Source organism: Opisthocomus hoazin, chromosome 1 (genome assembly GCF_030867145.1).
Source record: "Opisthocomus hoazin isolate bOpiHoa1 chromosome 1, bOpiHoa1.hap1, whole genome shotgun sequence".
In the NCBI taxonomy this organism is placed as follows: Eukaryota; Metazoa; Chordata; class Aves; order Opisthocomiformes; family Opisthocomidae; genus Opisthocomus; species Opisthocomus hoazin.
Window position 1 is genome coordinate 90,396,157 of NC_134414.1, and position 13,004 is coordinate 90,409,160.

Consider the following 13,004-nt stretch of genomic DNA (forward strand, 5'->3'; position numbering starts at 1 on the left):
TTGGGCCCCTCACCACAAGACAGACACTGAGTTGCTGGAGTGTGTCCAGAGAAGGGCAACAACGCTGGTGAGGGGTCTAGAGAACAACTCATATGAGGAGCAGCTGAGGGAACTGGGGCTGTTTAGTCTGGAGAAGAGGAAGCTGAGGGGAGACCTTCTTGCTCTCTGCAACTACCTGACAGGAGGATGTAGTGAGGCAGGTGTTGGTCTCTTCTCCCAAGTAACAAGTGATAGAACAAGAGAAAATGGCCTCAAGTTGCATCAGGTGAGGCTTAGATTGGATATTGGGAGAAATTTCTTTACTGAAAGTGTGGTCAGGTATTGGAACAGACTGCCCAGGGCAGTGGTGGAGTCACCATCCCTGGAGGTGTTAAAAAACCGTGTAGATGTGGCACTTTGGGACATGGTTTAGGAGGCATGGTGGTGATGGGTTGATGGTTGGACTTGATCTTAGAGGTCTTCTCCAACCTTAATGATTCTGTGATTCTAAGGGAGAGGAATTGAGCAACCGTTGCACCGGCAAAGGGTGACTGCCCTGCTCCTGCCACCCCCCCGCTCACAAGAATCTGTACTGATGGGAAGCAGCTGTGTTTGGGGTTTTTGTTTTGTTTAACTTCAATTCTTAATGTCCTTTTCTAGCATATAGAAGAATTCTGGTGTTAGGCTTCGATGTGAGACTTAGACCTGTTTGAAAATGTTTTTAGTATTTGTTTCATGCTGTTCTATCCATGGCTGTGCGTACATGTGTGCACAAGCTTGCACTGAATCATAAGCCTTGAAGTTCTCGGCATTGCTATAAAATGTTTTGTTTGGAGTCACTGGAAAAGTGTTTCCCTGTTCCTGGAGTGCTGTCCCCCTGAACGTGCAAGGGTGCGATGGCACGTGGAGCACCGGCGCACACAGATGTGAAAGGTTCTGGGTCGTGCCAGGAGAAGGGAGATTGGGAAAACCCTGGCCCAGCTGTCGGCAGGTTTTGCCTGGCACATGTGGTTGCTCTCTGTCGCCTTTACCACTGTGTTACCTGAAGTTGCTAAGCTTTGGCAGTTTATCAGTAGCTTGCCTTGCGACTTAAAATTATGTTGTTCTTTAATGTGAAGCGATGGTCATGTAGAGCTTAAATGGTGAGAACGTTTTGTAGTTAGTTCTTTAAAAATATACTGTGTATAAGTTGTCTTGTGTGCCATGAACTAAGCTGCTTTAAACTCCTGTTTTAGATGTTGGAACCTTGCTTACTCAGAATAGCTAGAATAAGAATAAGCATTTCAGGTGATGTTTAAAAAAGTCTGAAATAGATAAAACATCTATTTTTAAAAGACAAGACGACAGAATAAAATGAGTAGCTCCAGAAATACCACTGATAGGAAGGAGCAGAGGTAGAGAAGCTAATACACAGCAGAGCCTCTTCCTCTGTACAGCCGGGTACGTAACTGCTCCAGCATGTTCCTCTTCCTATCACCTTCCCAGGCGGTAATCCTGCTGGATCCGGGATGTGGTGTTTTCTTACTTAGCTTTAGATAATGAGGAGATAGGTATGTAGCCCCAGGTTCCAGGTAGTGTTACAGACATCTGAACAACGACCTGTTCAGAAAGAAATGCCTGTCCAAGAATGTAACAAAACTTGTCTGTGATAAGCAGATCAAAGACTTTGTACTGACAAGTTTTTTTGTTTTGTTTTTTTTTTTAAAGAGGGTAAAGTGGGTCAGATGCAGGACACAATTTTGAGATAAGCTGTTGATAAGCCGCTGCTGCAAATATTTGTCTTTCAAACAGTTATAAGAGGGTGGTTAATCTAGAAGGGAGCCTGAGGTTGCTCTGCGGTTGAGGTCTGAGCTGTGGTGTCGTGGCTGGTCATCCGTCTTCTGGAGAGCGCTGGGCGAGGGGCGCGTTGGCTAACAGTGGAAGCTTTTCAATGCGTTCCTGAAAATGCAGAGGCAGTTGATGAGCTGGAAAATCTTTCTACCTCAGTATAGCATAAGCAAGGACAAGCGAAAAAATTGTGCTTTCTGGGGTTGGGCTGACATGGAAGGTGCAGCGAGAAAGTTTCATGTAACATAGAAGCCAGTGGTGCTCATTTTCTTTACGCATGAGTTGAATATGCATTCAGCTTATGTGTGTTTCTCTCGCAGATATTTGAGTGCCTTTGGGCTGGGTTTGCCCACAGATGACAAGCAGTGACCATCTACGTGGCAGGTAGCAACAAGGGGGCAGAACAGACAAAAACAGTGTGCGAGCTAGATACAGAGGATGCTGTTCACGGCTAAATGAAAAAGCAAAAATCTGAGCTCTATCTTTGCCTTACATCTGAAATCTTTCCACTGAGGCTGCAGGATGGTCATTGCAGCCTGTCCATAGGATTATGGAATAGTTGGTTTCTGATTTTACCTCTTTTTCTACTTAAGAAAAACTAACTTCAGCTGTACACTCTTCTTCAGTTCCTGAGGTTCAGCTCTTGCAATCTAAATTAGACCTGCCCAGGGTGTTTGAGAGGTCAGTGCACTTGGAGACCGCAGTGGAAACTTGTTTGGAGACAGCTAGGGAGGGCTGGAACAATGTCAAATTGTGCTGGGAAAAGCTGCTTCATGTGGGATGTCTTCAAGGAGCAATTACAAAAATAACACTCACTGTCAGCCGATAGAGCAGAACAGTGAGTGGATAATAAATACAAAAATCTGCTTTATGTTCTAGCATCTCAAGATGTAAAGCTTTTCTATTAGAAGTTCACAGGGAGAACAGTAATTTAAAACAGCCACTCTTCTGAACAACTTGTAGCTACATTTTAAAATTTAATGTTGATGAGTTGGAGAGATCTTTTTTTTTCTAAAAAGAAAAGGTATGTATTTTTACAACCATAGAAAAACTTCTAGCCTGTCAGAAGGGTGTGCAGGCAGCTAGATCTTGCTCTTTCTCCCCTTTTAGTGGCTGCTTGATAGGGAAGGTGGTGTGATTCATGTGCAGAAGCTGTGTTTTAAGGCTACCTGCTGAAATTCCATTGAACTGACAGGTGCTGTTCCAGGACTGAGAACAAATACAAGATTAAGACGCTACAGCTTTCCATCCTTCTCTGAGAAATGTTGTTTTCAGATGTTGTAGAAAATGAACTTGTTTCCTGAATTGGCAAATGACCTGTGAAATTTTCATATAAGCAGTTACACCTTGCAGTAAACTTAAATTCAGTTTTAGTCCACTCAGCATTGTGTTCTTGCCTCACAAGCCATTGAATAGATCAGTTTTTGACTAATTCTCTCTATCTTCCTGGGGTTAGATTTGGCAAGCAACATCCATAACCTGCCACCATGAAAAGTTATTTCCATCATGTTCTTCATTAAACTTTCCTTCAATATGCTGTTGTCACTGAAGAATTACAGTTTTCTGCTGAAGAACTAAAAGAAAAAAATTGCAATGAAAATTGACTGTCAGTAGTTCTGTATTAGAATCCCTTGAAGTATCAAGGTATGCAAGTTGATCTGATTTACATGTGTCTGTTCAGCAGTGCACGAATAGAAAATACTAGTTCTTTCCTTGCTAGCTTGCTGAGAAGTACGCAGCCCAAACTAACAACAGGAAAGGATACAAAGAATTAGTTTTTAAACATCAGTTGAATGAAAGCAGAACTGGTTTCCCCTGTCTTTCAGTGGATATTTTCATGTATCTTAGTTCCAAAGTACTCTCTGTTTTATTAGAGAGTCTAGTTTTAGCTTGAAAAAATATCGTATCACTCACATACAATGCCTCTAATTCAGATGGATCTTGGAGTCTCTTAATAGTATACTGCACAAACTAGCTTTACTTCAATATTGCATGTCACTGACTGTGATCTGCCCATCAAGATGCTGTGCACTGACCCTGCAAAAGGTAAAACCAGGGAACAAAAAACCAATGCAGTATTCAGTTTAAGCTGCCGTGGAAATTTAAGCAGGCAGCACGTTCTGAGGCATTAATTTTTGATACAGGCTGATCAGCTACCTTCCTCTGTGGCTTCTGGAGAGAGGGCCTGCTCCCACTAGCAGCTCTAAGCAGGGTCCTGATGGAGGGAGTACGAAATGCTGCCTGGAAGGGAACCCAAGTCCCTCTCCTCTAACTGTACAGGGAACCTGATAAGAGTAAATGCCTCTAATCTATGTGAATACCTACAACTAATTGTGTAATAAATTTGGCTGCTTTGTCAGCTTGGATCTGTTGCTCTGGGCTGTTAACAGGAGATCAGGATCTAGTGGCAAAAATAACATGGAGAAGCTTGTACCTATAAAATATCTTTTCTGTTGTTACCACTGAAGAGCAAAATTACAGAGAGAGAGTTTCAGGGTGGTTGGTTGTAAGTGTGCTAGAGAAACAACACTGTGTTTTTAAGAGATGCAGTATCCTTGATAAAAAATTTTGTCTGCTTGATCAGAATAAAATGTTCGTGTTTCTATATCAGGAGCAAGCAGCGCATTTGCGGCATTCGGTAGCCTCAATATTTGAAAGTATAGAAAAACAGATGGAAAATTAACTCTCAGTATCTTTTCAGGAAGATGATAGCATCACAAATCCCTGTGTGAAGGTCCGAGTTGCTCGGTGTTTCCTCTTCAGCAGCCAGTAACGCCATTGCTCCTTGCCAGCAAGTGAAGGATGCCGTGGCAGGGAAGCAGCCCAAGAGGAGATAAGACTGAGTTTCAGCTTGGTTAGACTATTTCATGTGGAAGAGACCTACAGCGATCATCTAGTCCAACTGCCTGAGCAATTCAGGGCTGACCAAAAGTTAAAGCATGCTGCTAAGGGCATCGTCCAAATGCCTGTTAAACACCGACAGGCTTGGGGCATCGACCACCTCTCTAGGCAGCCTGTTCCAGGGTTTGGCCGCCCTTCTCCAGCTGCCTTACCCCTGGTTGTTGAATTTGTGTGCGTGGGATGCGCAGCGGGCCCTGGCCGGTGGCTTCACATGTGCCCGCTGCAGCAGCGTGGTCCCCAGCGTGGTCGGGGCCAGGGTGGCTGTGCCCGTGGGGAGCCCGCTGGGCAGCAGCCGCGGAGCACGCTCCATGCCCATCCGGGGTCCAACCCGGTCGGCTGGGCTCTGCGCCGCTGTGGCAGGCAGGGAAGGGCTGTGCAGGAGTGGTGGACAGCAGGGCTGAGTCAACAAGGAGCGCCCAGGGACGAGGGCAGGGAAGTCAGTACGTGCTTTGGAGTTCAGAAATGGTACCGATGCTCTGCCCGGCCCTCCCAGCACAGTGCCGGTGCTGCCATCGGCTGTCTCAGCAGCACGCCCACGCCGCAGGCAGGCAGGCTTCTCCTGCCACCGGACCCTGGTAGGACCCCCTGCTGCGGGACCCTGCCCTGGGCGGCACGGCTCTCTGGCAGCGGGAGCCCTCTGCAACGCTGGGGTCTGCACAGTGCCATCCACCGAGGCAGACATGATGGGCTCGGCTCCTGCCTGCACCCTGGACGGGGTGCAGCTCTCCTCCAAGGAGTTCCCTTCCACCTGTTCCTCCCTGCCCGGCACATTCCCGTTTTTAATCCTGCTTCTGCACCGTCCATCTTGGGCACATGCCAAATGCCCTGCATTCTCCCCCCAAAAAAAGGCCAGATTGACTTCAGAAAAATGATATGTAGATGAAAGGGATTGGTAAATGCTGCCATTTATTTGAAGCTTTCCTCGTACAAAGAATCAATTTCCCTTTTCATCAAGCAGTAAGAGAAAAGAAAGCTGCTCAATACATCTTGTGAACAAGGAATTAAGCCACGGATCTCTGAAACTTACAGGAAGTGAAGGAAGCCAGAGCTCAGTCAGTCAAAGCAGAAGCCACATCCAGAGAAGAAAGAGTTCTTTTGAAGATAATTTTCTTTGTTTAGTAAGATTTACTATTCCAAAACATCTTTTTTTTTTTCAGTAATTTTCACCTGACATTTTGTGGTATAAATGTGTATATATATATATAAAATAAATTAGAAAAAAGGCTATTGATTTGTGCCGTTTGTTTATACAAGTGAAAAGTCTCTGTCATGCTGTTGTAGCTTGGGAGCGGTCTGTGGTTTTCCAGAGAGCAGCCCTAACGCATGAAGAACAGGCACAGCTCTGCTGTCATCCTTCACGCAGGTGGTGCACCTCACCAGCCAGGAGACATTGCTAATCTAAGTGTATTTTCAGGAAAGCTGTTCGGGGCTTCCATCTACATGTGGGATGAAATGGGATTTTTGTTCTAACCTCAACGCCTGGCTGAGGTTTGTAAACATCTGGGAGTTCTGTGCATGGGAGAACTGGTGCCTGTGCTTCAAACCTGCTGATAGCTGTTGTTTGTTTAGCTGTTGTCTAAGCGTGTGAACATGGAGCTGTTTGCTTCACAGAGGTGGCTGAATGAAGCAAATGGTGAAGCATACATAGAAATTAAGCTTCAGTGCTGAGACTGTGTTAATTTTTCACAAAGAAAAGTGTTCTGCTCAAGTGGTGCAATGGGGTATTTCTTCTGTTTGTGTTCCAGTCGTAGTAATTGTCTGAACTGTTGTTGTAAGGGCCAATACTAAGTACAATTTTCTGTGAATACTGTAGTTTCTGTGATGGAAGTGTTTTACTGGACAGTGTACTTAACAAGTTATCATGTCACCTGCTATTAAAATCAGACGTAGTATGAAAACCCCTAAATTGTTTTGGGATAGTAATGTTACCTAGCAGTGCTTCTGAAAAGCTGAGCAACTACCTACCTGTCTGATAACTAAGGGGAATGTGATCAGACAGCAACCTCCAGAGTTGAAACAGATATGCTTAATAGAAAACTTTAAATACAACAAGCATTTTGCATTTTTAAATAATTTTTCTTTGTTTATGTAGAGCTGTTTACATTCTGTGGAAGTGAAATGCATTTAACCAACAATGTGTCTCTTCTCTCTTAGATTACAGAAGTTTGTGGAGCCAAGCGTGTGGGTTATTTTGGTCCTGCTCAATTTTATATTGCTTTGAAGTTAATTGCAGCAGCGCAGTCAGGGTTCCCAGTACGTATTGAGAGCATTAAGAATGGTAAGTAGCAAATTTTGCTTGCACCTCCGTGCACTTGTTTCTCGCTTTCTTTAATGCTTGTCAGCTCTCCGTGGTGGTAAACTTTTCTGCTAACATGTCTGTGAAACAGTTTTATTTTGAGGAGTGGAGAAAGAGTAGAAGATAATGTTACATTCTCTAAGTGACTGGTAGAAAATTGCAGAGAATTACATGTATGGCAAAGCTGAGATTACACCCCCCTCTGGAAAAGGTATTACCAAAGGAATGGCACGAATGACAGCTGATCAGTGCTGGGGAAGCATGTCTTTCTCACCTTCAGCCTCTAATCTTGACAGCTGTCTGGAGTGGGAGCTGATAGCTGCTTTGGGTGGAGGCATGTTGTGGGGGGCCTGGGCAGGACAGGGGTCCCCCCTGTGCAGGGCAGCTTGCAACACTCATCTGTTTTAGTAAATAATCCTGCTGAAATAAATGGGTAATGGTGACAAAATCGCAATACTTCCTTATCAGTAGGTGTCAAAACGTGTATTAGATGTAATTTAAAACAGCTTTGTTCTTCCTGATGAATTGACAGTAGTATTAAATGTACCAATTTTGAAGGAGAAAAATGCTTCTTAAAAGAGACTTATCAAACTCAAGCGATGAAGAGAGAAAGCAGGTCCCTTTTAGCTGCGAAACCTTGATAGTGACTAAATGGAAGGAACTCTGTGTTCTTGTCTTGGTGATGCATGCTGTGCCTTGGTGGGGCTCAGGCTTCGAAACACGTGGCTTATTGCTTGGCTTGAGCCCAAACAGGCCTGAACCCTTAGCTCCCGTGTCCCAGGTGGGCGTTTGAACCGTGCCGTGAGGCTGTGCTCTGGGCAAGAGTGCCTGCCACCATCTTGCTGAAGGCAGTGGCGCAGCCGGCCAGGAGATCAGAGAGGAGGTGGGAAAGGCAGGACCTACCCATAGCCTTGTGGTCAGGTTACTGCTTCCAGCACAGTTTCTGGTCCACTGTCCGGGCTAAGGGCAGCGAAATGTAAAATTCAGCTATGCTACAAGACGCAGGGAGGGGGTTCCCAGGTCTGCCCCATCCCAGGGGGGGAAGCCGGGCTGGCAAGCACATGTGGATCTGTGTGAGCTGAGCTCCAGCGGTGCGGAGCTCCCGGCCAAGTGGAGGGGATCAGAAGCAGCTGGCATGGTTCGGTTCGGTGCCTTGCTGGCAGGGGAGTTTAAACCAGGGGTGAGGCGGTGCGGCCTGGATTTGTCTGTCAGTTTTCCTTACAGACAGCTTGTGCTCTCTCTTGCATTGCAGTTCTTTTTAAGGATGTTAATTTGGAAAAAAAAAAAACCAAACCCAACCCACTGAAAACCAGTAAACTAAATTAGAAGCCTGAACTAAGTGAGATTTACTATGTATGTTTTACAAGTCCAGCATCTGCAAATAATCCACAAATCTGAGTGAAGGAGGGTACTTGCCGTTCTTGTATTGATATCCTGCTTACTGTTACTGAAATGCTGCCAGCGTTAGTTACGTTTTCTCTTGAAATGTGTGAGTGCCTTTAGAGTGGGGTGAGTAATATGCGCCAAACTCCAATTGATTTCTTTCTGGTAGTAGCTGTAGGTGTAAACGATTACAGAGGTGATGTATGGCTTTGCTTGATTTTGAATGTTCTGTTAATTTTAATTGTAGTGATCTTTCAGGGTGACTGTGCACAAAAATAAATGATGTTTCGTCAAAATAATTGTCAATTGTCTTAGAGTGTGACAAAGTGTCACCCTTCTGCTCTGCAGAGCAGGTGTGACATGGGACATTTTTCACACAGTCGTCTCACCAGCCCTTGGCATGATCTGTGAACCCTACCATTTTTGATTTGTTCCTTTTATTATGACAGCATTGAGGATACTGTGGTCCTGGCTGATTAATTCATCAGTCCCGCAGTTTCTGTGGGAAACCATTCTTTTCATTACAGACAACGTTTTCAAGGCAGGAAATGACTTTGCTACTTGCTTTAATAACGTGCACAAGGCTTATTTCTTTCTCTTTGCATGGAGAGATTATGTATTAAGCTAGTGAATGTAGCTTTGTGTAACATCCACGTTTTTATTAAGACATAAAATAATCATGAGTTCCACACTTATAAATGTTACAAAATATAAATAGTACTCTTTTATAGATAAATTTTTCATTAATTTTACAAGAGGCTACTGCTAAAAGTACTTGCAATGTTCTGTAGTCTCAGTTGCATTTTTCTCTCGTTTAATGAAGAATTGCCTCTGCCACGGTTTATGGCACTGAAAAATGACAGTGAAGTACGTTATGGGACTCCAGCAGAACTCCATGGCGTTAAATTTCAGGTTCCCCATGCAGCTTTGGAAAAAAATTCCTACAAAAGAACAGAAGAAGGGGACAAACAGGTAAGAGGTTTGTGTCCTTCAGGCCAGTGTGTCATTATACATCCTCCTTTTGAGTCCAGTCCTGTAAATGATTACACTCACCTAGGTACTAGACATACGATGTACCCTTGATGTGCAAATAATCCCCACTGGGGCTGTGCTCTGATTTTGATGCATCCCAGTTGCATCCCTGCCGAGTTTCAGCATCCATGCAGGGACAGGAATGACTCTCACACATTGATACAATGCACAGCTGATTCCCCTTTATTGCTCTGCTTGCGTGGTTATATACATTTTTCATATCTGCACACGCGGTCACGCTTATTCGGATAGGCTACAGGCATAAATCACGCGCTGTTCACGCACCCCATATTCCCTTATGATTGGTAACTATGCACTAACGCCAATAGCAACAGACCGCCTGCACGTCCTTGAACACATCTTGTTTTTGCTAACCCACACCATGTGCACTATCAGAACTTTCTCAATTGTTACTCTTAGCTGTCCTTTCCAGCGGCCTGTTCGGTTATGCTAACTGTTTTGCTTAAGCAGCCTTGTCATGCTAACTCTCAAACTACATCGACCCCAACACATCCCTGAAGGGAATTTCTCTGTATGAGCTTGTATAAAGCTGTCAGCCCTGTAATATTCTGTATAAATTCTTTCAGTGTTGTCGTCCTATGTAGTCCAGCACTGTTTCTTGGAGAGGACTAGGGGAGGAGCAGCAAATAGAAATTTGTCTGTGAAACAGAACAGGAAAGCGAGTGATTTCTCATGGCTGGTATGATCCTTAGTCACCACAGAAATACTCAGTTGTAGAAGAAGTGTTGAATACAAGCCACTGTTTCTGGGTGGGATAAGGCCACCAGGTTTTCTTCCATTCTAATCTCCGTCAGGAGTAGTCCAGAAGTCTGCTTTTCTTTTGTCCTCAGTGAAACATTGTCCCAGAGTCTGTTGTTCCAAGTTGTCCATTTAATAAAGCTGTGTAAGGGAGATTTGTATTACCTGTATTTAGGAGAGTTGATAGCGCTTATTTAGATACAAGCAGCTTCACAGCGCAATCTTGATTTGCATAATTTTCCCCAGGCCTGACACAGTGTCTTCTGGTACCGTATTGGGTCATGTTGTAAGTGCCTGGTGGCACGTACCTTATCTTCCCGTAACGTGCACCCACATTTATCACACGGTGCATTGGCGTGAGTAACGGTGTTCCTGCCTGAGGTCAACCAACAAGAATGAGCTGATGACAAGATACATGGGTGGAATAACAGGATGAGGAAGAAGAGCGTGTATGCCTATCTGCTTGTGTGTCCTGACGCTGAAGCAGAATGCTGCTCTCAAACTTCTGGCTCTTTCTAGGTTATCTGTATTGTGTTGTATTTTCCTTTTTATATTGTAAACTGTTTCAGGATCACATCCTCTTAAACAGTCTGTCAGTCAAGGTATAGAGAATGCTGTAGGACAGATACCCAGTAACACCTACAAATCCACAGGGGGCTTAAAAATACCAATTTGGAGATTTATTTTAATTTTTTGTATTTTATATGAAAAAATGCTCTCCTGCAAAGAATGCATGCACCTTAACAGAATGTGTTACGTAAATTCAGAGTTACCTACTCACATTAAGCATTCTACATGTACTTCTTCAGGCATCTTTTGAAGTAAAATACCTTAAGCTGTTCATTGCCATGCCTTAGCCCTAGAAGGCTCAATACCAAATTCTGTCTTTACCAACTTTTGTTTTTTTAAGGAGCCTTTTCTTGGAAGTAAAGGGCCTCAGCGAACTGCAGCATCTGCCTTTTCTTTGTCCATCATGCTGTACGCATTCAGATTGCCATACAGGATTAACTGGTTGTTTTGCTGTTGTCTCAGAATTCCATTGTGTGTTGGTGTCTTTTTGAAATAGGAGCCCAAGTCTCCACCGATGTCTCCAATCTGCTCACCTCCTGCTTCTCCATCTACTTACCAGAGAATACCTTTAAGTTACGGGTACGGTAAATCAAGAAGTGGGCTGGAGCAGCAGCATGGAGGTAGGATAAAAAATGGGATGTGTACATTGTATTAATTTATTTCTTTTTTTTCCCCTTCTCAGAAGCATCCAAATTTCAAATGCAACTGACAATCAGCTTAATGATTTTAACATTTAATTAGGCCTGCATTTTGGAAAACGATTCAATCATCTAATTTTATTTTGATTGTTCAGTCCTGTTCGCTTTCTGGTAAATTAGTTAGATTTGTGTCACTGCTCACAGATAAATGCTAATACCTAATCTCTGACAAGACTGTGTGCAGTATATCCCAGTGACAGAGTATTTGTGGGTATTTTTAGAGTGTGTGGTGCTTTTGGTTCCATTAGAGGGGAAGAAAAGACCACTCTTGTTTTCAGTAGCTGCTGTATTAGTTTTCAGATTGGCAGTGAACCTTCCTTTGCAGGAAAGGATAATAATCTCTCTGGTTTTGTAATGGAAATAACAATAGGATGTGAATATAAAAACAGTCCCACAGTGTAAGTTAGGCAAACCAGACACAAATGAGGCACTGCATTTATGATCTGTCCTTGATCTCACTGCCGTTGGAGTAGGTGTGGCAAAATGTTCTCATTTTAGTGAGAGGGTAGCAGGACAGAAGCCAGTTCTGCTAAGGCTTTGCCTGTGCTCTCCTAACTGCAACATCTGGTGACTGAGATGGTGGCAGTAGTAGGCACTGGTGAATGCCGTCCCTCCGTCATCCCTCCTGCTCTCAGTTGGAGTGTTTGCAGTGAGTGAGGAGTGGAGCCTGCTAGTCCTTTAGCTGTTGTCCTCGTTGACAAATGAGTGAAAAAAACCAGAGCTATTATAGCATTTTGTACCTCACTACAGCCATGATAAGAATGTGCTCACCATTATGAAGTGACCTTCACGTGAAAATTGGACCAGTACCGAGTCACAGCCGTTAATTTGCCAGTTGGGTAAACTGCTGTTTGTTCAGAGATGGGATTTTTCCCTGCCCCACCCCTGGCATAACCGATCACAGCAGTGATGGCAGACTTCTGAAATAAGCAGGACTAGCGAGGCTGTCTTCTGGTATGACACATGTTCTGCTCCAGTGAAGGAGGCATGGCAGACAGCCCACGCTGTGAAGAGCCGGACGGGAGGCAGCTGTCAGGAGCAGCTGTCTGTGTTCCTTGTCCTGCGCTCTGCTGCTTTCTGGGACTCTGTCCCAGATCTGTCAATGCCGCTGGCAGGGGTGTGTGGGGGTATTTGGGGTGTTGGGGGTTTTTTTCCCTCTGAATTTGCTTGTAATTGTAGCTTCAGTGAAATTTCTCATGGAGTTGGCGGCTGTGCAAAGTGAGTCAGAGGCAGTAGTGTCCAATCCAGCTGTCAACTTCTTCTAAAATTAATTATTCAACTGCTTGAATTTTTAAGGTGATAAAATCCTGGAGGTGTAGAACACTATAGTCATTTCCCAGAAAGCAATGAGGATTGAAGTTTAAAGTAAGGACAGAGAGTTCTTCAACATAGCGTTAGATTCCTTTCTGGAAGAAATCTTTCAGCCAGCTGTGTGCTCTGTGGCAGTAAGAAGGTAACATTCTACAGTGTGTGCTGTAGCAAGTGCCAGGCAAGGCGACCTGTTGATTCTTCCTGGCCTTTAAGATTAGCAACCTTTCAGTTTTCCGCAGAGCACTTGA

At 44.2% G+C, this 13,004-nt stretch overlaps 1 protein-coding gene across 1 annotated transcript in view; it reads left to right on the top strand.

Annotated features, from left to right (window-relative positions):
* The window catches only part of REPS2 (RALBP1 associated Eps domain containing 2), a 103,098-nt gene that overhangs the window by 28,395 nt on the left and 61,699 nt on the right, over nucleotides 1–13,004 (top strand). The window contains exons 2-4 of the mRNA XM_075428995.1: nucleotides 6,862–6,985; nucleotides 9,210–9,358; nucleotides 11,244–11,367. Coding sequence (XP_075285110.1) covers nucleotides 6,862–6,985; nucleotides 9,210–9,358; nucleotides 11,244–11,367 — 397 coding nt within the window. The remainder of the gene's footprint in view (nucleotides 1–6,861; nucleotides 6,986–9,209; nucleotides 9,359–11,243; nucleotides 11,368–13,004) is intronic.